This window comes from Miniopterus natalensis, chromosome 11 (assembly GCF_054644295.1).
Source record: "Miniopterus natalensis isolate mMinNat1 chromosome 11, mMinNat1.hap1, whole genome shotgun sequence".
Lineage (NCBI taxonomy): Eukaryota > Metazoa > Chordata > Mammalia > Chiroptera > Miniopteridae > Miniopterus > Miniopterus natalensis.
This window is the reverse complement of record NC_142091.1, coordinates 41848554-41876098: the sequence shown is the minus strand read 5'-3', so window position 1 is coordinate 41876098 and position 27545 is coordinate 41848554. Positions and strand designations below refer to the sequence as shown.

General features: G+C 39.6%; 4 protein-coding genes and 1 pseudogene across 4 annotated transcripts; 1 reads left to right on the top strand and 4 right to left on the bottom strand.

Annotated features, from left to right (window-relative positions):
- The first annotated feature begins 549 nt into the window (after window positions 1-549).
- On the top strand, window positions 550-2016 carry LOC148091986 (olfactory receptor 52N5). The gene is made up of 2 exons (XM_087822231.1): window positions 550-1331; window positions 1833-2016. The coding sequence occupies exons 1-2, from the start codon at window positions 550-552 to the stop codon at window positions 2014-2016; spliced, it is 966 nt and encodes a 321-aa protein (XP_087678357.1).
- Window positions 2017-3326: 1310 nt separating this feature from the next.
- LOC107540468 (olfactory receptor 56B2-like) lies at window positions 3327-6551 on the bottom strand (annotated as a pseudogene).
- A 3056-nt stretch (window positions 6552-9607) lies between these two features.
- On the bottom strand, window positions 9608-10585 carry LOC107540467 (olfactory receptor 52E4-like). The gene has a single exon (XM_016217241.2). The coding sequence runs from the start codon at window positions 10583-10585 to the stop codon at window positions 9608-9610; it is 978 nt and encodes a 325-aa protein (XP_016072727.2).
- Window positions 10586-14480: 3895 nt separating this feature from the next.
- LOC107540466 (olfactory receptor 52D1-like) lies at window positions 14481-15494 on the bottom strand. Its single transcript, XM_016217240.2, has one exon. It carries the CDS (start codon window positions 15492-15494, stop codon window positions 14481-14483), a length of 1014 nt encoding a protein of 337 aa, XP_016072726.2.
- Window positions 15495-26564: 11070 nt separating this feature from the next.
- On the bottom strand, window positions 26565-27515 carry LOC107540495 (olfactory receptor 52H1-like). Its single transcript, XM_016217267.2, has one exon. It carries the CDS (start codon window positions 27513-27515, stop codon window positions 26565-26567), a length of 951 nt encoding a protein of 316 aa, XP_016072753.1.
- Window positions 27516-27545: the final 30 nt, after the last annotated feature.

The following is a 27545-nucleotide window of genomic DNA, read 5'->3' as shown; positions in this document are numbered from 1 at the left end:
AAGAGCTGAAATTTGAACACGATCTTATTTGGTATAAGTAACTATAATCTCCTCATTACACATTGCCACACAAAATGTCATAAACAAATTTCAGGCCATCCTTCACACAATTATAACTTGCTATCATAAGCAATATCCTCTGTTAAGCTAAGATCTAGAGTAGAGACATTGCATGAATGTTAGAGTCATATAAGAATATCATTTCTGTCCCCGAATCTAATTTTGTACCATTCAAAATTATTGGATATCTCTGTGCCTCAGTTTCTTTTTCTATTTGATGATAACAAACAATTACAACTCTGTAATCATGACTTTAAAAATTACATTTAGACTGTTTATAAAACTTTTAAAATATTATGTGTAATATAGTATTATTCAATAATTTGTGTTTTCTTAGTCACTATTATTCAAAATTGTTAGTACCATTATAAATGTAATTTTATCCCAAATTTGTTTGCATTCTCAAGGATGATTTGAATTAAATTTCTTATTAATTTCTTCTCAGAATAAAGACTTCTGGAAAGCTAGCATTCATCTATTGAATTAGTTATGCTGGCTTCCAACAATTCATATGTGGCTCCAAAATCTTTTATTCTTAATGGAATTCCTGGTCTGGAAAGAGTACATGTATGGATCTCCCTCCCATTCTGCACAATGTATATCATTTCCCTTGTGGGAAACCTTGGCCTTGTGTACCTCATTCACCACGAGGAGTCCTTACATCGTCCAATGTATTTCTTTCTGGCCATGCTCTCCCTCATTGACCTCTCTACCTGCACCACCACTCTACCCAATGCACTCTGCATCTTCTGGTTTAATCTCAAGGAAATTAACTTCAATTCTTGCTTAGTTCAGATGTTCTTTGTCCATGGGTTCACAGGTGTGGAGTCTGGTGTGCTCCTGCTCATGGCCCTGGACCGCTACGTGGCTATTTGCTACCCATTGCATTATGCTACCATACTCACCAACCCTATCATTGTCAAGGCTGGGCTTGCCACCTTCTTGAGGGGTGTGCTGCTAATGATTCCTTTTCCATTCTTGGTCAAGCGTTTGCCCTTCTGCCAAAGCAACATTATCTCCCATACATATTGCGACCACATGTCAGTAGTGAAGTTATCCTGTGCCAGCATCAAGGTCAATGTCATTTATGGTCTGATGGTTGCCCTCCTGATTGGAGTATTTGACATCTGCTGTATATCTGTGTCTTACACCATGATCCTCCGGGCAGTGGTCAGCCTTTCATCAGCAGATGCTCAGCAGAAGGCCTTCAGCACCTGTACTGCCCATATATCTGCCATTATCATCACCTATGTTCCAGCATTCTTCACTTTCTTTACTGCCGGAGCCTGCCGGCAATCGAACGGGAACCTGATTGAGGGGGTGAGGATTGGAAAGAAGAGACAAGAGAAAGGATGGGATCGGGAGGGCTACAGCTTGTGGCTGAGCCCCGAGTTTATTTCTCCACTTATTTTTATAGCACATTCAGTACGCCGCGGTTTAATCAGTAACCTTTGTCCCATGTGTGTTCCCCACCTAGTTCCTTGTTCTCATGCGTACATTCTTGTGGACTAGGACGTACTGCCCTTTAGACTCTGCCAAGCTTCCTGTACAAAGGTACTTCCTCATGCATGCACAGTTAATCTTTGCCTTAAGCTATATTGTTCTGGAGAGGCAGGGGGGCAAGCGCTAGCTCCTCCGGCCCACCCTTCGGGTCAATGCACCAGAGATTTCTCCCATGGTTGCACTAGGGCCGGAGGGCCCCTGGTATTTTCCCAGGGCAGCGCCTTTGCCCAGGCAGCTTCCCCCAGGGGGGTGCCAGCCGGCTCCCCACACTTTACCCACCGTTTTGGAGGACACACTATTCCCCCTTCTCTTCACATTATTGTGGCTAATCTTTATCTTCTTCTTCCTCCAACTCTGAACCCCATTGTTTATGGGATAAAGACAAAACAGATCCGTGACAGTGTCGTAAAGCTCTTCCAGGGTGAGAAAGGTGCAAGTATTCAGGACAACTGAAATTAGATAGAAGAAAAATGAATGAAAAACAACAAAAAAGAAACTCATGAATGACATCACACATTTACTCATGTGTGGTATCATATATTTCCTGTGATCTATCTCAGATGTATGTTTTCTGCAACTGTAGTGGGGAAATTTATAGCTATTTCTGGATTTATATACTGGCGACTTTCCCTTATTTTTTCTCCATCACCAGTTTAATCAGGTCATTGATATGGGCTCACTACAGCTTAATACTAATGTATTCATATAAGATATTTTATTGAACTTTTGAGAGAGTCCTTAAATGTCTCATCTATTTTGTAAGCTTCCTTATAGATATAAAATGAAATAGCTTCTCATGTAGGACATTCCAGCCTGGGCAGTCTTTGAAGCTAAAATTCAGCTTATAAATTATGCTGACAATATATAAGTAAAAATGGCAGTTATTAATTTTAAAAGAGAATGGAACTTAGAAGAAATCATGTTGTATAAAAAGCTGCGCAGACTACTTTACTCAAGAAATAAAGAAAATGTATAATATATAGGTTAGTCCTCAAAAACAATAAAGGCAATATTTGACTCAAAAGAACTTTACTGTTTCTGAATATTGATTTATTTTTCTTCAGTTACTTATTGATAACAGAGTTTTTTCTTTATTATATAAAATTACTTATCAAGAATACCCATGGACACTTACAGAAATAGTTTTTACAACTACCAGGTGTGTGAAGATGTCTTGGATATAGCGTCTCCACTATAATCTCTCAGTTCAAAAATATCTCTTTACTGGATCACTGATCATCAGTGATCTGTGTCTAGTTTCCTCCACTTTTACCTCTGGAACATCTAATGCAACACTTGAGGTGTTGTTCATGTACTCCTGGGGGCCTCAAGACCATTTGGGGAATCTATAAAGTCACAAAAATATGTTTTATGGTAACATAGTAGATTTATTATAGCTATTTTTAAATCAATGAATAAACACTTTGGAGTCTCATCAAGAATTTGAACAGGCAGGATTCTGGTCAAAATGGCAGAGTAGGTAAATGCTGTGTTCGCTTCCTCCCTTGACCACATCAAAATTACAATTAAACCATAAAACAACAATCATTGAGAACTATCTAAAGTTTAGCTGAACAGAAGTCCTATAACTACAGAAGAAGCCATGGTGGGACTGGTAGGAGGGATGGAGATGAGAAAAGGTACGATCCCTTATCCACGTGTGGCAATTAAAAATCAGGAGGGATATCTTAGCTGAGGAGGTGCCACCCTGAGGAGCACGGGGTCCCAGTCCCGCACCAGGCTTCCAGACCAGGATTCCAGTGTCAGGAGGAGAAGTCCCCATAGCTTTTGGCTGTGAAAAACAGTGAAGGTTGTGCTGAGTGAGACAGAAAGCTGCTGAGACCCAGGTATTTCTCTTAAAGGGCCCATGCTCAGATTTACGCGGATTTACTCACTCTGAGCTCTAGTGTTGGGGCAGCAGCTTGAAAGGTGCCAGGGAAATGCAAGAAGGAACTAAATTGCCTGGCTTCAGGGTGAAGGCTGGAGGGGCAACGTTCTCCCAGACAGAAGTGCCGACATAGCCATTGTGCCTTTGTTGACCACGCCCCTGACGGCCTACGTCTGCAGGCCGGCTGCGTCCATCAACCTCGCCAGCACAGTTCACTCTGCCCCGGTGACCCCTTGAGGCCCCACCCTGTGGGCCTGCCCAAGCTGCTTCCAGTGGTTTCCTACACAAGCTGCTTGTCTTGGCTCATGCTGCCCATCTTTCTTAAAATTTGTCATAGGTTCATAAACTCCAAACAAGCATTACCTGGCCTGAGCGTTACCTATGCCTCTTGCTAAGCAGATCCAAGTGGGGCACTAGTGGCAGCCGGCCTCAGGTCACTGCGTAGCCCCTCCCAGGCACCTCCAAGTCCAGCACAAACAGCAACCATCTGAGGGATACTTTGTAACTCAAACCAAGCGGCCCCAGGCAGGGCATAGGCCGAAGCGGACCTTGACATGCACCAGAGTCAAAAGTACTCATTTAGAACTTATGCTATGTATCTGTTTTTACAATAAAATGCTATTGACAACTATTGTAAGAATTAAGAAGGCGCTCTAAAAATGCAAACAAAGATATTTGACTGGTTTTAGGGCAAGCCTGTACCTGCGTTAACTAGTTGATTAACAAAAATATGAACTATCTCTTAAATAGCAACACATTATGCTAGCTGTATCCCTAATTCCTACTAATATCGATAACCTTGAATATATAAAAAATTTCCAGGTAGATAGGATATTAATAAAGGATTGACTGAAGAAAAGCCAATCCCCGCATTTATCTATATATTGTCACCTTTACACTCCCAGGAAGAAGATTAGAGAACTTTATACCAGGACCACAATAATATTTTACCCTTACAAAACTGCTTTTACTGAATGTTCTTATTTTGGTTATTTCCTTGGTCTTACAAAGGACACCATATAAAACAAACAGTGACAATTATTTTTATTATAGCGGGGCTATTGGGGATGTCATCAATTATAACCATGTGACGCATGGGCTATGAGTAACGCAAAATAACGCAGCTCTCATCTTGGTGTCAGGGATGTTGGACCTCCCCAGAACAACTTGTTTTGATGAAACTTTTATAAAACTAATTTACAATTCTTACTTTTTGTAGCCAAAATGGGTGAAGAAAAAATTGAATCCCAATTGTAGCAATATTTAAGAAAAAATAGTATTCATTTCTGTTTGTGAGTTTTTATAGATTACATTTTATTGCTCACATTTCATTTAGAACCTATTTCCACCAATTCCTATTTTTTCCAATTTAGTTGACAAAGTATCCACAGCAATCTATGTCAATTCAATGTTAAATCTGTGTCCGGGTAAATAAACAAAATATAGTAAATAAAAAACAGATTTGAATTGGCTCTAAGATGACTTAGAGAAAGCCCCAAATAATGTTGGATTGAATAAGGAGGATGACTTTAAGTAGATAAAACCTCCATGGAAAAAAATGAGCAGTCTGGGATAGAAGAATAATAGCCTTAAAAAATGACAAGAAATTTATTCCTGAGCATGACCAAGGTATTTTGGTTATGATCATCGAGGATCTTTTAAGGATTGTGCAGTCATGGTACTGGAGACATGAAAATAACAGTTCTGAATATTTTTCATTCATAATGTTTGCTATATATTTTAAATATTAATTTAATCACTTTTCTTTTTGTGTTTCATTTATAGCCACTGATTCATTATACTACCTGAAAAGCTGCCACTGTCTATATGCTCCTTTGTTCTGCCATTTTCAACATCTGAAGGATATAGTAGATAAATATGTGAAGAAAGTACATAAGTGAACAACTTCTCCATGTTAGTTGCTATTGACGTGTGGCTTAAGAACCTTATATAAACCCTGCTTGAGCTCCATGTCCTTTTTTTTTTTTTTTTTTAAATATGTCTTTATTGATTTTAGAGAGAGGAAAGGAGAGGGAGAGAGAGATAGAAACATCAATGAAGAGAGAGTTATTGATCTGCTGCCTTCTGCATGACCCTCACTGGGAACTGTGCCTGTAACCCAGGCATGTGCCCTGACCAGGAATTGAACAGCAATCTCCTGGATCATGGTCAATGCTCAGCCTCTGAGCCACACTGGCCAGGCTGAGCTCCTTGTTCTTGAGTGCATACACCATGGGGTTGAGAGCAGGAGAAATGACATGGTTTGTACTGGAAAAATGTGAACTGTCATTGCTGCACTATGGGCGATGGAAATAAAAGTACAGCTGCACAGACGAGTAAGATTAGGATGAGTTGGGCTGTGCAGATACTTAGGGCCTTGGATGTAGCTTCTACTGAGTTCAGCTTCAGCAACCAGTGAAGTGGCAAAGCATATGACAAAATAATCAAACCCAGATACACACCATGAGTGTCCAGGTGAGAAGAAGCTGGTAGATGTTGTTGATTGTCTTATTATCATAGGATAGACTAGTGACACTGATGTCAGAGCTCAGACAATGTTCTGTTTTTTTCTGCCATCAGTAGTGTCTCTGAGCAGCCAATATAGGCCCTGGGATAGTAGTTATGATGTTTCTGAGTACCATGGACACAGTTACTTTGACCACAAAAGATTCAGTAATTATTGATGGATAACATAGTGGTGGACAAATGGCTACATATCTATCTATTGCTATACAGGCAAAGATACCTGACTCCATGGCCATAAAACATTGTATGACATACATCTTCAGAAAGCACTTGGGGAGACTGATGGCCTTAGCATGGAACAATAAGATGGCCAATATCTTGGGCATGACAGTGGTAGCCAGGCCCAGATCACCACAGCCAGGACGCCCAGGAAGTGGTACATAGGCTGGTTCAGTGTTATCTCTTGCTTGATGATGATCACAATAAGGGTGTTGTTACTGAGACCTAAGAGGTACAGCAGAGCCAGGGGCAGAGAGAGCCAGCATTGCCAGCGAAGAATGCCTGGGAATCCCAACAGAGTGAACTCAGAAATCTGGAACATGGAGATGGTGAAAGCTCTGAGATTCTGGAACATCCTTCACTAAGAGGAAAAACATTCAAGTTTACTTTCTTAAGACTATCGATGGCAGTATTTTAAAGGAGTTAGCTAGGTTCTTGGTATTGAAGTGGTAGGAGTTCATCATCATTCGTTGTTCTCATCCTACCACTAACATTTATAGAATATATATTTTGAAACTGGAATTGTGGTGGCACATTCCATATGTTAATTCAGTTAAACACTAAACCCCCATTAGGCAGGTCATATGATTATCCCTGTGACGTAATTAAGGAAAACAACTTTATAGGAATCAAGATCTTGCTTTTTCTCCTCCATCTTGCAAGTCGTGGAAGCTGGTCTTCAAGTTTGGCTTTGTTAATGGGCTCGTTTTCTTATAGACCAAATTCAAGACTCAGAGTCGAGGTTTTTAATCATGAAGTCTTTTTAGGTAACAGATCAGGTTTAGAAATATATGAAAAAGAAGTCCGTTTAAAATAAAAGTCTTTTAAAAAAATCAAAGTCCTTTACGTAAGGAATTGAAAATTTGTGAAGTATTCAGAAATGTGTTTTAATTTTTATTAAAATATATAAGGTCAGTTAGTATGTCCATTTTATAGTGATAAAGTGATTTACAAAATACTAATGACATATCTAAATCCAAGGAACTATAAAGAGAGAAAAATATGGTTTGGAAATCTCAGTATTTTTAAATCCAGTTGTTTCTGGTTTTGTGTATCTTTCCCCTATTTGGACATATTTTTGCTTCATGGAACAGTCTAAATAGTCACATTATAATTAACAAAGCAGAAGTGAAAACAAAACATAAAAAAAAGAAACCAAACTAATGAGTTTGAAATCAATATTTTGTGCATAACTCTGCTAAAATCAAATCACTCTATATCTAAGACACTTATATGTGGAATCTAAAGAACAAAATAAACTGATGAACAAAATACATCCGGTGACATAGAAGCATGGAACAGACTGAAGAATCTCAGAAGGAAGGTGGAGGTGGGTAGGTGGGTGGGGGAGAGATTAACCAAAGAATTTATATGCATAAATGCATAAACCATGGACACAGACAATAGTGTGGTGAAGGCCTGGGTGGGGGTGGATATGGGGTAGAAGGGGTCAATGGAGAAAAAATGGGACATCTGTAATATTTATGTCATCTGTCACATTTTCAACAAGCCCACAGGAGAGGAATCAAGCTCATCCCACAGTAGAAACAATCAACCATAGATTAATAACACTTTTGAAGAAGGAAAAAGAGTCCAAGCCAGAAAGGACAGGCACAGTCAGGCTTTCTTCTTGTTTTCTCTCTGGTTTTCTTTAGTTCCCTCAGTTTTCCCAGGAATAATTGCTGCTTCAAGCTTTCCCAGCATAATTGCCACAATTCGTATTGTGTTCAGGTATAAATAAATCATTTTTGCAAACTATTTTGCCAGAGATAAAAGGAAAACAAAATAATTATTAAAGGTGGATAATATTTTATAACATGTGAACTCTGCTTCTGTATCTCAATGCCATTCAAATCAGATGAAAAAAAAAAATCATTCTAAAATCTCGGCCAAAAGTAAGTTTGTGCAATCACAGCTCATAGGGCTAATGTTGCCTCAGGCCCTTTCACAATCTGATATTTATCTTGTCAATTAAATGATTAATCATTAAACATGTTGCTGAATGATTTTTCTGTTGTTATATGTTTGTGGTGGTTTAAGTATCTACGCTTGGTATTCATTTCAGATAGGCAGCACTGTGTCCCTCAACCATCACAGCTTCTGCAAGGTTTTTTATGGTCCTCCATTTACAGAAAAGGTGTTCCCTATACAGTCCTGAGTTTTTTCTTTTTCTGAAAGTTGTGCTCATTATTTCAACTTCTGATATATCCCAGCTTCCTCAGTGCTTGCTATTGAATTATTCGGTGGACTTGAGCCTTTCTTATAATTTATCATATGAGGTATCACATTCTGGAGAAGTTTTTTTTTTTTTTAATTTACTGTAGTTTAAATCTTTTAAGTATTCTTTAAATAGTGGTTATGTGGCCTTAAGTATAGGTACCTTTTTCACTAAATTCTCCCTTCATACATTAGTTCTGTAGTTTGATGAATAACCAGAGAATCTTTCTGTTTTCAAAGCTCATGCCTCTTAAAATATTGACCACTATATCTCTAATCAATGTCAAGAAGTGATAAACAATATCCTCTGAATTTAATGAATTCCCATATCTGGGCACAAGATTTGAGTTCCACAAGCTGTTCCAAGTACTTACTCACCACTTCTTTCTGGGCTCCCAGGGAAACTGCCTTGCAGAGGTCTATAGCCAAAGATTTCCAATATAAAACTGGCTGTGATAACTATAACCACTAACAGAACATTCTCAGAATTGTCTCTGTAAGCGATTCTTCTCAGACACTGGAATTAGCTGAGACAAGCAGGACAGTTGGCCCTAGGAGTTTTCACAAGTGTGAAATTATTTAAAATGCATATCAACCTTATAACTTTAGGAACTTCCCATTTTTCTTTTTCTTCTGAAATTTCTCTGGGAATTGGAGATTATGATTCTCATCCATATTTTCCATTTCAAAAGGAAGCAACAAGTCATGTTGCCCAAATGTAAGGTTTCGGCAGCAGGGATAATAAAAGAATGAGTCTAGATACAGTTTTGTACTTTCCATATCCCTTCTCACTCCCCACAAATAATCTTCACTTCTCACCTCCTTTTAAACACACAGATACAAATACACACTCACATAGATACACAACTGGACTTGCCTTAGCAAAGTGGTGGGCAAGTTATTGTTTTATTGTTTGTTCTTGTGTTGTCTCCATCAGAAAACATTTTACCCCATTTTACATTGTTTGGTGTGTGTTGTTGTTTAACGTGCCTTTGCATACATTAACACATATACTTTTCCCAACTACCATGTCAGGTATGGAAAGCAGATGTCATTATTTTCCTTTCATAAGGGATAAATGCCTTGCTTTGGAATCAGTGAGAACAAGTAGGTCTCCTGTGTCTTACCACTGTATTCAAAGGATTGCCAATATGACAATTTCTATCACTAGCCATACCTACCACTGCTAGATGATCAGCCAGGTTTCTGACTATGGGCAATGGTTATGGATTCTTTCCTCCAGCACACATGTTTGGTCACTTTTTCCCGAAACTCTTTGGTTTTCACTCCATAGATAATAGGATTGAGCATTGGAGGTATAAGGAAGTAGAGGTTGCCAAGAATGGTGTGAATGTGGGGTGGAATCCCCCGACCAAAGCGGTGAGTAAGGAAAGAGAAAAGCGAGGGAGTGTAAGAGATAAGCATGACACAGATGTGTGTGGTGCAGGTGTTGACTGCTTTGTGATGGGCTTCCTTAGAAGACAGCCGCATTACAGCCCGGATGATTAGCACATAAGATGAGGCAATAGCTGAGATATCTAGCCCAACAACCAACAAGGCCACCACCAGACCATATATCCTATTGACTGTGGTGTCCACACATACCATCTTCACTACAGCCATGTGCTCACAGTAGGTGGTGGGGATGACACGATTGGCATGAAAGGGCATCTGCTGAAGGAGAATGGGCATGGGCAGAATGAACAGGATGGCTCTCACTAAACTTACCAGGCCAATGAACCCAATGCGACTATTGGACAGGATGGTGGCATAGCGCAGGGGCTCACAGATGGCTACATAGCGGTCAAAGGCCATGGTCATTAGGATGGCAGACTGCAAGGCAGAGATGGAATGGATGAAGAACAGCTGGACCAGGCAACCCTCATAGCTAATCTTGCTCAGGCCAAACCAGAAGATGCAGAGCACCTTGGGAATGGTGGTTGTGGACATGCCCAGGTCTGTGAGGGCCAACATGGAGAGGAGCAGGAACATAGGCTTGTGCAGGGAGCGCTCCGTGGAGATGGTGAAGAGGATGGTGCAGTTCCCGAGGATGGTGAGGAAGTACATGGAGGAGAAGGGGATAGATATCCATTTGTGTCTGTTCTCCATCCCAGGAATGCCTTGGAGAATGAAGAAAGAAGGGTGGCCCTGGGAGGCATTGCAAGTAGTCATGGTGGAGCTCTGGTGACGTACCTGAGAGGAACGATGAAAAAACTGCATCAGCATCAGTTTAAATAAAAGTCAAGATTCTCAAAGTGGAAAACAAAAGTTGGAATATTAACATACATAAAAATAATTCTGAGATCACGGCAGCATGGTAGTACAGTGTGATATTACAGCATTAATATCTCAAAAAATGCATTTTGATAATGTTTTATAAAGGACAAACTGATTCATTATTCATTAACAAAATAAATATTACATATATAAAATATATTAATAAATGAATGTGTATCTTCTTAAAGAATATAACTTGAAGTATGTGAAACAAAAATGGACAAAAATACAAAGAGAAATTGACAAAATATTACATATGCTTCTCAGCAGCCAAAGATCTAAAAGGTCAACAAGAGTTTTTATAAAAATAAGAAAACTTAAAAGTTTATAACAGAAATTGTTCATCCACAAATTAAAGAATACACATTCAGAGAAGATGAGGGACTTGTGAAGACCTTTTTAATGTGAACTGTGCACTGATGGCTGAAATGAAGCAGGTGGTGGGGTTTTGAGCTCCTGAACCTCAGAGAATAGGCTACCAGAATGTGAATACAAAGCCTGCCCTGACTTAGAATCACTTACCTGAATGTGAGGTGATGTGAGAGAGGGATGCTGGTGTCAGACACCCTCAAAAGTGTGTGTATTGGACATCTTCAAAAGTGGGACATCTGTAATACTTTCAACAATAAAGATAAATTTTAAAAATGTGTGTTTAGAGGTGTCCACATGTGTGTAGGTAGATCTTAGTAAATATTCATGTGGCTCTTGGAGAGCACACTCATGGCCTTGCATCTCTCCTTTTCTCAGTTTTGGGCACCCAGAACCCATAGTGTAGCCCTTTAAGTAACCTACATAAGGGCTCCCAAGGGTGCCCAGAATTAGCTCTTTGCTACATCCTCCTTCCCCAAACACACATATAAGGCATGTCTACAATTATGTGTAATATTGACCCTGGAGGTTGCCCTGAGCTCCCAGGAGATAAGGCTGATGGACTTTAAGGAATCTAGGAATGTTTCAGACTTTGACAGTCTTGGAGGAACCTGAGGAGAGAGACGGTGAAGTCACAGCTGGTTATGGAAACTGTTCAGGGCCTGGGAATTTGGGTATTCCAGAGGCCCTCATTCCCAAGTGAGAACCAGGAATGGATTAACTCCATGGAAGGAGTAGTCATGTTCATGGAGGCATAAGGCATAACCCCTGTTGTTCTTAGCAACCTCAAGGTCGGTCTATCTCTAGCCTCTTTTTGAGTTTTGGGCTCTAACCTTTTGCCCAGGCCAATGGCTTTGCTCCTGACATTTCCCAGCCCATTTACTTCAATTCATGGCCCACTCCCATCCACAGCCTCTCACACCTCAGAGTCTCCTCAACTCCTGGGACCAGATGTTGCTTTTTTAGTTCAGAGGAGTCAAGTTATTAAAGTTTGTCAAAGAGTATTTTGCTAAGTTTATTCATAATGTACAATACAGAATAAAACAGTCACAAAATTATGCAAACACTAAACAGAAGCAGGACTCAGAGAGCCAGATTCTAAATCCTGATGTAGTACAAGTTCTGCCCAGACAAGTCCTGTAGGGACTTTGTTCAGAGTTAAGTGTCAGTAAGAGGGAAGCCACGGTAGAGGAAAGTAAGTGGCAGAATAAATGGCCTGGGACAATCAATACATCAGCAGAAAGGGCCAGAGAGGGGCAAGTACAGATACACCTTGCTTATGGACACACCCACACAGCTTCCCCTGCAGAAATAACAACATGCTCTAATAGTGCAGGAATCTTGGCCACAGTCATCTTTTCTATCTGTCCCAAGGTGGTCCTGAAGGGTGAAAATGACAGGCAGCAAGCAAAAATACACTCTCAAATTATGGACAGGTTGTAACTCTTTGCCTCAGCTCATGGAAAGAGGGCCTAGAATCAAGACAAATCAGACAATAATGATTATTTCTCTGTAAGAAAAAATAAGTCTCTTAATATAAACATTTTTTATCTTTGCTCCAATAATACCTTTTACTCTTTGTTGCTACAAATATCGCATTCTATTGTAATTACCTTACTTCTTCTCTCCCTAGATTGTGAGTTTCCTGATTGGGCACTGTTCCTTATGCACTTAATATACCTGGTATATAGCTGTTCCTTAATACATAGTTTTGAATGAATGCTCAACTACAAGAATAAATAAATGATCCGTGTTTCTAAAGTTCTTGGGAAAGGGTTACACTCTTCAGACAGTAGATTAGGGATTTCCAAGGACTGCATTGAGGTAGGAATGGGGAGTTACAACTTAATGGTTTCAAAGTTGCTATTGGTGGTGATGAAAGATTTGTAAATAGATAGTTGTGATGGTTGCCAATATAATGGGTTGAAATGCCAATTTATGTTATGTGTATTTTATAATAGTACAATAAAAAATTTGGTCTCTGTTAATATGACCCTTTTTCTTCAGACAACACATTGCAAACTAAGTCAACTCTGTGTGGGCTGAATCTCAGACCTAAGAAAAAAAAAAGAGGTCTGAATCCTGAAGTTGAAAAGTGAAGTGAATTCCTTAGAAGATTGAGAGTGCTTGGTAATAACCTACGATGAAGTATTGACTCTGAAGATTAATGTATTGTATAGGTGGGTAGACTGGTTACTTGCTTTTATTTCTTTCAAGGTATCCAAAAGCAAACAAGAAAACATACAAAAAACCCAGTTCTTGTAAAGCATGCAGGCCAGTAGTTTGGAGAAAGATACTTGTCAACTCTGACTTTCCTAGGATACCCTAAATAACAATATCCGGAAATGCTGTGCTTGGGAAATTCTTATATACCCAAAGGGCTGTTAACTAAATAAGGTAAACAAAAGGTCAGACTGAGTCCATAGTAGGCCAAAAATAATTTATATATAAGGCTTATTACTTTTAGAATATCAGGAAAAATGCAAAGGTCATTTGTCATGAGGTGATTAGCTACAAAGGATCATCTTTGAAGTTATTCCTTTAGGGCCCGGCCAGGCATGGCTCAGTGGTTGAACAAGAATCTAGGATCCAGGAGATTGAGGTTCGATTCCAGGTCAGGGCATATGCCTGGGTTGCAGGCTCAATCCCCATTCGGGGGCGTGCAGGAGGCAGCTGATCAATGACGACTCTCTCATCACTGATGTTTCAACTGTCTCTATCCCTCTCCCTTCCTCGCTCTGAAATCAATAAAGATATTAAAAAAAAAAAATTGAAGTCATTCCTTTAGAAAGTTGTGCTATGGTTTTCCTATTGATACTTGTGCTTCCACACTTCTCACAATAAGACACCCAGAAGTCATCTTCCTCTATTTTAAACCTAAACCCAAATCCAGAGGATCATGGAGTCTCACAGCCATCTTTAGTCTAGGGTTGACAGTCTTACTGTAAATACACTTGGTATAACAAAGTGCTATCAATCAATCAATCAATCAATCAATCAATGTATGTGTGTGTATGTATGGATTCTCAATTTCCTGAAGTTATAAGTAAATAGTTATTTTATAAACACTCTTCCCCTACTTCTAGCACATGAGATTTCTGTACAATCAGAGAATAAATATTTTTGGCTCTTACTTTCGAATGTACCACATTGCCTCCTGACCTTTCCTTAAGAAGATTCAAGACCCAAAAGCCCATTTATAGGGCATATAATAGTTTACAGGAAAATGGTATTCCTGTAAACTATTGGTCAAGTATAAATAAGTTGTTCTAAATACTTCAAAAACTCTCAGAAAACACATACTGGTTGGCTTGGACTAGCAGAAGCAGCGACCTCTAGTCCAAGGAAAAGAGGTGCTGGAGAAGGTGGAAGATTAATTAAATTTTTTTCCCTTGGTCTTTGGGGTATGGAGAGAGGATAGTTACCTCCTCCACATAAAAAAGCTAAATATTCTCAGGCGGATCTGTTTGGTGTTAATGCCATAGACCAGGGGGTTGAGAACGGGAGGCACAAGAAGATAGAGATTTGCAAGTATAATGTGGACATGAGGAGGTACTTGGTGGCCAAAGCGGTGGGTAAAAAAGGAAAAAAAGGCAGGGATATAGAAGACAAGAATTACACAAATGTGGGCTCCACAAGTGCTAAATGCTCGGAATTGGGCATCCTTAGAGGGCAGACGCAGCACAGCCTGCAGGATCAAGCTGTATGAGGTGGTGATGAGGATCACATCCATGCCAGTGACTGAAAGTGCCACAGTGAGACCATAAATGGTGTTGGGCTTGATGCTGGCACAGGCCAGCTTGGCAATGCCCATGTGCTCACAGTAGGTGTGGGGGATGATGTGATGTCCACAGAAGGGTAAGCGTTCAATGAGGATGACAAAAGGGAAAACAAAGAGAAGACCACGGACCACACAGGCCAGACCAATCTTCCCAATCACCGCGGCATTGAGGATGGATGTATAATGAAGTGGGCGGCAGATAGCCACATAGCGGTCAAAAGCCATGGCCAGCAGAACAGCTGACTCTGTGGCAAAGACGGCATGAACAAAAAACATTTGGGTGAGGCAGCCATAGTAGGATATTATGTGGGACCTATACCAGAAGATTGTTAGCATTTTGGGTAATGTGGTTGAACAGAGTACCAAGTCAGTGATGGCAAGCAGGCACAGGAAGAGGTACATTGGCTCATGTAGAGTTCTATCTGTCATGATGATGTACAAGATGGTACTGTTGCCAACCAGAGCAAGGATATACAGGGAGCAGAAGGGGATGGCAACCCAAACATGCTGGTCTTGCATCCCAGGGATTCCAAGTAGAATAAATGTGGAAGGGTGGAAGGCAGTGTCATTGGGGGCAGATGCAGACATCATAATGATGCAGAGAACAGAAGGCTTTCTCTTCCTAAAAGTGGTTAGAAAATGAAAGAAAGTCATCTCAATGCCGCTTATTCTTCCTATGTACTCATTCAATTTCTTGCCTTTCATTCCCAGCAATTCTATTCTAATTCATCCTTTCCTTATTTTTTGCCTGGTTTATTAAAATAGCTATGTAAAATAAATAAATAAAATAAAATAGCTATGTAACTAATATGTCCACTTCCAGGGTTTCCCCCTTCCAGTGACACTCTATATTGCTGCCTAAATATTTTAGCATGTGAATATAGTCAGCTAAAATACAAATATAACCTTTCACAGTGTACACAATGCAGTCTATTTTGCATTAACCTTCTCTGGTCTACACTCCAACACTTTCCATTATGCTCTGGGCCCTGGGACACTGGCCTACATCAACAGACTCCCCTACTCTCTCACTTCTGGTTGGATTTGGCAATAGGAAACACCAACAGGAGATTGGAGGAAGGTTGGGGATTTATTCCTTCAGCTCCTTCCTGTCAGTATGGCTGCAAGTGGCTATATCTCTCTGTAAACTGCCTCCTATGAAGCCCTTCTAAGAACCCTTCTGCTGTAGTGTGAGAACTATGCATCTTCAGCATACTCTCCTTAGGAAATAGAAACTTGTTTTATAATTATGTGTATGTCTCTTGCTTATTACACTATGAAATTTCTGCATCTCACTTATTTCTCAATATTCAGCATCAATGCCTTTTATGCATTAGGACAATAAATAATATTTAACAAGTAAATGAATAAAGAATTGAATGCTGCAATTGAAAATATTTTTAACACATTTAGGTAAATGGCCATGGGTGTAAATGGTAATTCTTCTTGGGAGCCTTCCTTTCAATCAGACAAGATCTCCTCTCACAAGACCTACATGCCCATTATGTTTTTTCACTCCATATACTCCAAGAGGTGCTCCTTTATAAATTCTTTAATACATTTCTAATCTAATCTAATCTAATCTAATCTAATCTAATCTAATCTAATCTAATCTAATCTATATAATACATTTTTGTCTGCTTTCTTGATTGGCCACGTGCATTAGTTTAATTGTAAAACATAATTGCCTTAGTCTCTTTTATCTACTTTAAAGTGTGAGCCCTGATATGACAGGCCAGGCCACGAGCCACACAGGTGTGTGTTCCAGGAAATCTTCAAGATGAAGCATGCCATGGGAAGGGAAGAAGAAATAAAGAGACTGGGGGCTCAGAGGGAAGTTAATCAGAGTCTGTTTCTCGGAGTGATGAGTCCATGAATTAAAGATTATGCCAATAGGAAAGAAGAAAAGAGAGAAAACATTATTTTTCCTTAGAGCCATTTTACCTTGAGAGATTCCTGTAAGTGAAGTCAAAATCATCATTCTTACCTTATTGAAGTTCAGTCTTTGTGACTCAAACACCCTCGTATTTAGAAGAGACATCAATGTTAAATTCATTCACTTGTTCTCATCTCAAAAGAATTTTAGGATATGGAAACACCTAAAATAGTATAAAAATACTATAATAATTAAAAAGAATATTTTTCTTCAGTTCTCTATTCATCTACAATTGCATTATTAAAATACCAAATCATTTTATTAATTGCAATACTGTATTCATTTCTCATATTGCAAGTTTACTACTTTAAGTGAACAGTTACTATAGCTATAAATTGTATAGATAATAATACTATTATAAATATTAATTACTAATAAAATTATTATTTTGTTTGAATTTTAAAACTAAACAGTAGTTTCTTGCCAATTCTATTATAATTTTGTATATCCTTAAAAATTCAGAAATCAAGTTAGGAAAAAAAAAGATTGATTGTAAACATATCAATGTTCATAGTGGAAAAGTGTAAATATTTTTTATTTCTATCTTGGAAATACTTGACATTTTTAAACAATATATTAATCAATAGAATATAATATTTTCATACAGTTTGGAAATAAGTTACAAGGCATATATAGTTCAATAATTATGTGATGTTTGACTCCTAAATGTGTTATCTTGAAAAGTGGACACCTGGCAGTTGCTTGTTCAAATCTAGTGACAGAGAGTATGTATGTTTTTGAGGCAGCCATTCTCAACGTCAGACCCTCTGAGTCTGAGAATGTTTTCCTTTCATTAAGTCAATGTCTGTAAACACAATCCTCATCAAACAATCATGGCTCTCCTTTAATATCTTAGGCCTTTATTTTATGAACACGATTATCCTTTGTAATGCTGCTCTTTTATTTAGTTACTTCGTAAAAAAACAAACTTTATTGAGAGTCTACTATGTATCAGGCATTCTTCTGGATATTTTCTATATATTGAAGAGTAAGAACATGCATATTCCATGATACTTTAAGCTCATCTAATGAGAAGACATAATTAATCAAATAATCTCCAGTATATGTGTTAAAATGTTACATTGATATACCTTATGAAGAAATGTTACATAAGTCAGTACCTACTCAGAGATAGAGACTCCATAAAAGAAGCCACAGGCATGAGTCTGTGTGGCCACTAAGAATGAAGGAATGTGTATCTTATTTCTGTTAAAGAAAAAACATTGATTAGGCTGTTCAGTTGGCAGTCACATGATTTTTTCCTGAAAAAGATAAACAGAACCTGGGGATACTGTAGCAGGAATTCAGAACTTGGAGGCTTCTGAGTTTTCTACTCATGAAATTACAGGAGAAAATTAGGAAGTTAGATTTGGAGGGTTCAAGCTGCACTCAGACACTAGGGAAACTAAAAATCATAGTCTTTCTAAGGGCTCTGTGAAAGTTCTAGGTACTCAAAAACAAGGTCACTCTCTAACAAATTTATGTGGCTTTCCTCTCATCAGGCTGCCCTGACCAGTATAAGTGAGAATAAGATGCAGCTAGTCTCGAGAAACTCTGACCTCATCAATATTTTTAAGAAGGCTGCTCCTGGCTATCTATTTGACTGGTGTGTCTTGAAACCATAAGGAAAGTGGCAAGAGGCTAAAATCTCTAACTGCAGCAGAAAGTACTTAGGTGCACAGAAAATAAGAACATATTGATGATAAATGTTGGTATGCAATAAGGTTAGCTAAGTACCTTAAGAAGTCAAGGAACTGTACCTCCTCTATTAGAGAGCTGGGGATAATCTGAGATGATCTCCAAAATAGCCAACGACATCAAAATCTTTCTGTGATTATCATCTCTCTCGATCTTTTCTTACCTCTGCTCCTGGTTTTCAGAACTATCTGTAACACTAATTCCCTGTTCATCTCATTTATTCAATACTCACCCCAGCCTCAGTGGTCAGCAGCACTAGAAAAAACTTGATCCAGCACAAGTAGCCTGATTCTTAGATCTGAGATTTGCTCCCACTTATTTCCACCCTCCTAAGGATTTTTGGCCCAGAGAGGCTGTGATTGGCTCAGAGCACCAATGGTCTCAGGTGCTAAAAGTGGAGGTGAATTTTTAAATAAGATCTCTGGGGAGACACATCAGTCATACCAGTCTTCCCTTAAAGGCTGGGCATTTTTTAAGACAGGAGAAGGGTTAAAAATTGTGAATAAGACTTTAAGGTGGGAGTCAAAACTTGAAAGAAAATGTCCACATGGGAGATCTACATTCGTTAATCAGCATTATCAGATTAATAATTAAAGCTCTGAGGTTAAATGAGATTTTTTTAAAAAAGAGTGAATATATTTAAAGAGCACCAAAAACTAATCCCCAATAAGATTACATGACAAGGAAAAGCTAGTGAAAGACACAAGTAAGGAATGGCTGTGAGGTCCGAGGAAAAACCACTGCAGCCAAATAAAGAAAGTAGCTCACAAAAGAGGAAATTGTCAGCTATATAAAGTACTGATGATAAATCAATGAATAAGAAGACTGAGACCCCTCTTTTTAGCAATTGCAGTCATTATTGACCTTGACAAGGACAGACTTGTGCAGTGGTAATATTTAAGTAGGAGTGAGGTAAAGACACAATGGGAGGGAAGAGTTAGAACTCGTATATACAGACAACTCTTCACAGGAGTTGTGATGCAAAAGAAACTAGAGAAAGGGCTAAAAACTAAAAGGAACCATGGCAAAAAAATTAATTTTAAGGTTAGAGAAATGCTATTAACTTTCTATATTGATGGAGAAAGATCCAATATAGAGAGAAAATTCATCATTAAAGAATGAAGAGGTAGTTGTTGAGATGGTTGCTTTAAGTAGGCATTAGGCAATGGAGTTTAGAGTCAAGTGAAGAGCTGGATCTTGGCATCCATAGTAACCAGAGGGAAAGTAGACTTGAAGGTGTGGATGTAGATAGGTGGATAGGTATAATTGAGGATGTCTGTGGAAGTTTTCTCCTTTTTGCCTCTGTGTCTCCAGGCAAGAAAAAGCAAGGTCACCTATGACTGAGAATGATGACAGGAAAGAAGGCACTACAGGTTTGAGGAGAGAAAAGAAGGTATAAAATAATCATCTAAAGGATGTGAGATGAAATGGAAAGAGAAATGTAATATAATTGCCATGAGACACAAAATGTAGGTGATTATATATCCCAATTTGCTCAGGAAAAGTCCCAATTTATATTTGTTGTCTAAGTAAAATTACTAATAGTTTCCCTTTTTATTCTCAAATTATATGCTATCTAACTAAACATGTTCTTGAGTTTGATAATCCTAACTTTAAAATATGATGTTAGCACATTTCCAAGTTTTATTCACTGGCAACAGGAAAAAATGAGTGAAAAGTTAGATTTAGAGAGAGTTGCTGAAAAGGCACAATAAAGTGTGCATGGGTGTACACACATGGTGTATTTATGTTTGTGTCACCAAGGGAGAAAGGAGAGAGAGAAATGGAGAGGGGAAAATTTGTATTAAACAGTAATTCTAAGAATGCACCATAAAATTAATGTTGGTAAGGAGGAAAAATAAAAAAAATGAGGAAATGTTAAAAAGTAATAGGGTTAGTTTATTATCAATACAAATTCTAAGGTCTAAGGAATTAAGAAGATTTGATAATGGTGAAGATCTTTGGAGAAAAACTTAGAGTACAGAGAATCAAATAGTTTTGGTTATTGACTATTGCATCACAAAATTACCCCAAAATGCAGTGGTTTAAAACATTTTATGATTATCTTTTATGATTCTATAGATTTGCTGGGATCAGATGGGCAGTTGTCATTTGAAGTCTCTCTTATGCTGTTGCAATTGATTTGGGATGAAGATGTAGTCATCTCTAAGGTTGACTAATTGATAAAACTCATTCTAGGTATTAACTAGGAGCTCAGACAGGAAGTCAACCACATGAACTCTCCATGTGGCCTGGGAATCTCACAGTATCGTGGCTGTGTTCTAGGTAGAGTGTCCAAAAAAACCCCCCAAATGCCCAAAGACACCAATGAGGAAGACATAAGCTCCTTATAATCTAGTTTTAAATATCCTGATATGTCATCTGTTGCATTCTTTTTCTCAGGGAAGTTGCTAAGGCCAGTCCAGACAAAAGGGAATAGAATTAGATGGCACCTCCTGTGGGAGTGATAAGATCATATTGCAGAAAAATATATAGGATGCAAGATATTATTTTGGTCATCTTTGGGAAATAAAACCTGAAAACACTCCACCCTCTGGCCAGAATAATGCATCTATCCTTCTATATGCAAAATAAATTCACCTCTTCCCTAAGATCCTAAAGTCTCATTCTCATTATGTGTTTAGTTCAAAGTCCAGGATCTCAGCTTCTAAATCAGGGCAAAGGGTGAATAGGGCTCACTGGGTTCAGTTCCTTGAATACAGCTTCTTGAATGTGGTTTCTCTCCATTTGAAGACCTGTATAGTAAAGAAATAAGAAAGAAATTAACTGTTTGCATGCAATAATGACACAGGGATAGAATAATTGCAAAGATACTCATTTGTGAAATATTGAGAGTCATATTATCCTCGCTAACTAGTCCATTAAAGATTCTAAAATACAGCCAGAGATGTATGGCCAGTTTCTCAATAAGAACCCAATCCTGCTCCCTGGGAATGATTCTCTATGACTCTTAGATACAACTTCTGAGCAATTGACTCCATACTCTATGTCATACTTGTTTCTCAGTGAGAAGCAATCTGTGTTTACATCTGAATACATTTCTCTGCCTGCTTCCTGCCTAATGAAGTTGAAGATCCAAAAGTCTCTTTTCATTTTGCACTAACTCTGTTCCTTTTAGTCCAAATTAATGGTGCTTATACCTGTACATTTATCTTAAAAACTGTGAGTTTTATATAAATATTTTGGGGTTTACTTCATCACATAAAAAGTATACCCAAAGATATCTTCCAATTTGCCCCCTGTCTGATTTTGGCTGGAGTTGTGATTATCTGGAAATTTTCTTTAAGATTCTTAGAAGCTTCTTTTTCTAATTGAAAAGATTTATTAGGCATACCCTCAAATAGTTCTCTACTCTTATTTCTTTGACATTTGGAGAGGCTATGGGACATCTTTTTTTTTTTTTTTTGAACACATCCAGCCATGGCTCCTTTGTATTTACTCTAAATTCTGCTTGAGCACCAAATAATTTAATTTTAGCTCATATCTCTTTATCTGTATCTTATATGTGGTGTAAAATTAATGTTGATACTTTCAGTACTCTGCCTCAAAATCTCCTTGTCCAAATACATCAGTTAATTAGGTATCATTTTCATATTACTGCAAGCTATGTTATTGCCAAAGTTTCTACAACTGTATAGTACTCATACATTTTTCTGCAGCCTCCAATGATAATTTCCTTACTGTCTTTCAAGTCTTTATCAACAACCTCTTCAAGTCCCCCTTAGATTCTGCCTGCTGCTTATTCCAAAGTTATTATGTTTCAGGTTTTTACTACACCAGCACCCCACTTCTTGTTACCAATTTCTGCATTATTTATCTATTGCTATAACTAATCATCCCCAATTTTATTGGCTTTAAACAGTCAATTGTTATTACTTAACATGGTTCTATAGATTGGTTTCAATCAGTTCGGTGGTTCTCTCTCTCAGTCTCTCATGCATTGCAGTGTGATGTCAGTTGAAGCTACAGATATCTAAAGTCTCAGCTGGAATGGATGTTTACTATGGTTCACAGATATAACTGGCAGTTGATGCTGACTGTTGGCTGGGATTTCAATTGGGGCCATTCACCAGAATATTTAGACATGGCTCCTCCATGTTGCTTGGGATTCTCATAGTGAAGTAGCTGGGTTTCAACAGGGAGCATGCCAAGATCAAGCCTTCCAAGAGACCTAGGCAGAAACTGAAAAGATTTTTATGTCACTTCCACTGAACTCTTTGTCAAGAAATTCCTAAGACCAGCACAGATTCAATAGAAGTATAATTAGACTCCAACTGTTAATGTGGGAATGGTAAGTTTGCACTGTAGAAAAGCATGGAAGATGGAATATATTATTGTGGTCATCTTTGGAAAATACAATCTATCACACCAACTTATTAAAGGGTAATCTATGTGGGCATTAAAATCACCCATAATCATGGCAAGAATTTTTGTGTGTGCCAGAAGCCAAAATTCTTTAAAGGAAGAAGAATGACCCAGGCTGAGAAGATTATTGCAATATACAGATATATTTGATAATATATTTGATGATACTAAATTTAAAATTGCAGAGTTTTCAGATGGAGTATTAATACTAGGCAAGAAGCAGTTATGTGAAACATAAAAGAGAGTTATATTATTTTCAGTCCCAGGAAATTACTGCAAGCATAAAGTCTATGGGTTGTTAAAAAACCAGGACTTTTCTGATTTGAAGAGAGCTAAGATTTCTTAGGTATCAGAATTGCTTAAAGAACTATTAAGTTACACAGTGGTTCATTGAAGTAGGATAGAGCTTGAAACTTCCCATTTATACAACGTTCCCCAAGTGACTGTGATACGTAGCAAAATTTGAGAACTGCTTTCTTAGATTAATAATTTTCATGGCTGATTTTTTAAAAAAAATTATCTTTACTTTTGAAAGTATTACAGGTGTCCAGTTTTCCCTCCCAATTGACCCCCTCCACCTCACTCCCACCCCCTCCCCAGGCATTCACCCCATTATTGTCTGTGTCCATGGGTTATGCACATATGCATATAACTTCTTTGGTTAACCTCTTCCTACCCTCCATCTCCCTTCCCTCTTCCCTCTGAAAAATGATTGTCTGTTGCATGCATCAATATCTCTGGATCTATTTAGTTCATCAGATCCTTTTGTTCACTAGCTTCTTCTTAAAGAAGACCCTTCAACATTTCCTGTAGTGCTGGTCTGGTGGTGATGAACTCCTTTAGCTTTATCATATCTGTGAAGCTCTTTATCTGACCTTCAGTTCTAAATGATAGCTTTGCTGGGTAGAGCAATCTTGGCTGTAGTTCCATGTTTTTCATCACTTTGACTATTTCTTGCCACTCCCTTCTGGCTGCAAAGTTTCTGTTGAAAAATCAGCTGACAGTCATATGGGTGTTCCCTTGTAGGTAACTAATTGCTTTTCTCTTGCTGCTTTTAAGATTCTCTCCTTGTCTTTAACCTTTGGCATTTTAATTATGATGTGTTTTGGTGTGGGCATCTTTGGGTTCCTCTTGTTTTGGACCCTCTGTGTTTCCTGGACTTGTAAGTCTATTTCTTTTCCCCAGGGAAAGTTTTCTGTCATTATTTTTTCAAATAGGTTTTCACTTTCTTTCTCTATTTCTTCCCCTTCTGGCACCCCAATAATATGAATGTTGGGCCACTTGAAGTTGTCTCAGAGGCTCCTTACACTATCTTCATATTTCTGGATTCTTTTTTCTTTTTGCACTTCTGGTTGAGTGTTTTTTGTTTCCTCATGTTCCAAATTGCTGATTTGATTCTCAGCATCCTCTACTCTACTGTTGACTACTTATAAATTATTCTTCATTTCAGTTTGTGTAGCCTTCATTTCAAATTGGTACTTTATGTTATCGATGGTCCCAGTTGTTTTCGTAATACTCTTACTTATATGCTTGAACATCCTTATAACCAAAATTCTGAACTCTGCATCTGTTAGCTTGCTTGGTTCTAGTTCATTTAGTTCCTTTTCTGGAGATTTCTTCTGTTCTTTCCTTTGTGACATGTTTCTTTGCCTCCACATTTTGGCTGCTTCCAGGTGTTTGTTTCTATGTATTAGGTAGAGCTGCTATGTCTCCTGGAATGTGTAGAATGACTTTGTGTAGTAGGTGTCCTGTAGGGTCCAGTGGCTCAGCCTCCCCAGTCACCTGAGCTGGGCCTTCTAGGTGCTCCCCTGTGTGGGCTGTGTGCACTGTCTGGCTGTAGTTGAGCCTTGGTTGCTATTGGCATCACTGGGAGGAATTGACCCCCAGGTCAATCGGCTGTGAGGACCAGCTGTAACTACAGTCAAAGAGATGTTGTGCTGGAAACATCCCTATGGAGCAGGATTTACTTCAGTGGGGCTTTGATGTTCACCAAGTGTGCCCCTTGAGTGTGTCACTCGTGGGTGTGGTAAGGTTGTAATCCAGTGTGGTCGAGTCTGACCACCAGGTGCACTGTCTCTGGGGCCTCCCGGGAAGTGCAAAGTCAGCCTGTGCCAGTGCCTTGCCCAGGGCCACCCAGCATGAGCTACACAGCAAACTGTAGTTGGCTGCTACTTGTGCTGGGCTTGGAGGTGTCCAGGAGAGGCCAAGCTATGAGCCAATGCAGGCTGCCCTAGTGCCAGGCCTGGGGCCACTTACCAAGCCATATGGTGCACGCTGCTGCTTGTTTGAGAGATTTTAGGAAAGTCCTAAGCATAAGGATCGAGAGGCCACTTGCACAGAAAAGCCACTGGAAATGGCCTGGATGAGCTGCAGGTGGGGAGGGGCGGGGCCTCCAGGAATCATGGGGCGGGGCCGAAGGTGTGAGTCAGGCGCTGGCAATTCAAATATGGCGCCTGCCTGCCAGCTCTGGGGGGAGAACTTGCCAAAGGAGCCATGGCCTCTACCAGCTCTTCTGTCTGGAAGGAAGCTGCCCTCCAGCTCTCGCCTGGATTTCAGGCAGGTTAGTTCCTCCCCGAGTGTCCCGGGTCCTTTCAGGCTGCTGCCCGGCGCTGGGCTCGGAGGGAGCGTCCAAGTGAGTCCGCGCCGGGCCCTTTAGAGGAGCTGCTGGGGCTCCCGCAGCCTCTGCGACCCTCAGGGACAGTCCCCGCTGGTTTCACAGCCCGGAGTTTTGAGGATTTTTCTTCCCGGACCTGAAGCCCTGGGCTGGGACCCCTCCCTCCTCCAGGAAACGTCTGCGGCAGAGATTGCCTCCTGGGTTTCAACTGCGGCACCGGGATCCAGCCCCGACCCGCCCGCGTCTCCGCCCCTCCTCCTGGTCTCGGTGCTTCTTCAGCTCCCTGGTTGTGGGGCTTCTGTGCAGCTGGATCTCAGGAGGCTCTGAGTGATGGTGGTTTTGTGTTTTAGTTGTAATTTCGATGTGGTTGCGGGAGGCGGCGGGTGCAGCTGCTACCTACGCCGCCATCTTGTTTCTTCTCTTCATGGCTGATTTTTTTTTTTAAATAAATCTTTGTTAATTTCAGAGAGAGGAAGGGAGAGGGAGAGAGAGAGGCAGAAACATCAATGATGAGAGAGTCATTGATCGGCTGCCTCCTGCACTCCCCGGACTGAGGATCGAGCCCGCAACCCGGGCATGTGCCCTGACCAGGAACCGAACCCCAATCGCCTGCATCCTAGGTCAATGCTGAACCGCTGAGCCACGCCCGACCGGGCGTTGGCTGATTTTTAAAATAGGGCAATCATTTGCTGTCAGCTTTACACACTTGCATCTGGAAAATGTTCTGCAAAGGTATCCCAAATCATTAGAACTTTACTCATATCTTTTAACCTGTTTTTAAGAATAATATTCTGTCCACATTATATATAATCAAAATCCTTTTCCTTAGGATTGAAAATACATCTCCAAATAAGATACAAATTTTCCTCTAATTGATCTTTTCAGGCAGACTTAATCATTAACTTTTTTGTCACTTCTCTTGACGTCTACCTCCTTATCATGTTTCATTGATCCTATAACACACAAAGCATTTCTGGGATTTCATATGTATTTAAGTTGTCATTGCAGAGATTCTAGCTTTTTAAAAAATGAAAAGCATTCCAAAATCAACATAATTACCTGTTTCCTTTCCCAAACTCTAAGTCTCATGTCACTGGGTCCTTTTAAGGAAGAAGAGTAGGACGATTTTCTCCCGAATCTGCTTTGTCTTCACCCCATAAATGATTGGATTGAGTGCAGGAGGAATGGCCACATAGAGGTTGGCAAGTAGTATGTGGAACGAGTGAGGAACATTGTGACCAAAACGATGGGTGAGGACAGAGAACATGGCTGGTATGTAGAATATAAGAATAACACATACATGGGAACCACATGTATTAAGGGCTTTTTGTCTGGCATCCCGGGATGGAAGATTAAAAGTAGCACGAAGGATGAGAGTGTAGGAGATGCCAATGAAGATCAGGTCTGACGTAATCGTCATTACAGGCACAGCAAAGCCATACCAGATGTTGATGGAGATGTCCCCGCAGGCAAGTTGGGCAATACCTATGTGTTCACAGTATGTGTGGGGAATGATGAGTGTTCGGCAAAAAGGCAGCCGCTTTAATAGGAACACACATGGGAAGATAATACAAAAGCTCCTGCTGACAATAGCCATTACAATCTTAGTAATAATCTGACGGGTGAGGATAGTGGTATATCTTAGGGGGAAGCAAATAGCAACATAGCGATCAAATGCCATGGCCAGGAGGGTGGCAGAATCCATGGCAAAGCTGTAGTGGAGAAAAAACATCTGAGTAAGGCATCCGGGAAAGGTGATTTCCTGAGGACCTAGCCAGAAGATGCTGAATGTTTTGGGCACACAAGTATTAGAGAGGATGAGATCGGTAGTAGCCAACATGGAGAGAAAAAAGAACATGGGCTTATGAAGACTGCGTTCCATGGAAATAATGTAGAGAAGAACACTGTTGCCCGCAAGGGCCACAAAGTAGAAAATAAAGAAAGGGATTCCGATCCAGACGTGGAACTGCTCCAGCCCTGGGATTCCCAGTAGGATGAATGGGCCTGGATTGAAGCTGCTCAAGTTGAATGTGGCCATCATGATCTTGGAATGGGTGTGTCTCATAGACTG

What these genes read in the sequence shown, in the direction of transcription:
- LOC148091986 (XM_087822231.1), top strand. Translation starts at nt 550, where the DNA reads ATGCTGGCTTCCAACAATTCATATGTGGCTCCAAAATCTTTTATTCTT. An exon ending in GTTCCAGCATTCTTCACTTT is followed by an intron (nt 1,332 to 1,832) that starts CTTTACTGCCGG and finishes CGGCTCCCCACA; the next exon opens with CTTTACCCACCGTTTTGGAG.
- LOC107540467 (XM_016217241.2), bottom strand. Translation starts at nt 10,585, where the DNA reads ATGACTACTTGCAATGCCTCCCAGGGCCACCCTTCTTTCTTCATTCTC.
- LOC107540466 (XM_016217240.2), bottom strand. Translation starts at nt 15,494, where the DNA reads ATGACTTTCTTTCATTTTCTAACCACTTTTAGGAAGAGAAAGCCTTCT.
- LOC107540495 (XM_016217267.2), bottom strand. Translation starts at nt 27,515, where the DNA reads ATGATGGCCACATTCAACTTGAGCAGCTTCAATCCAGGCCCATTCATC.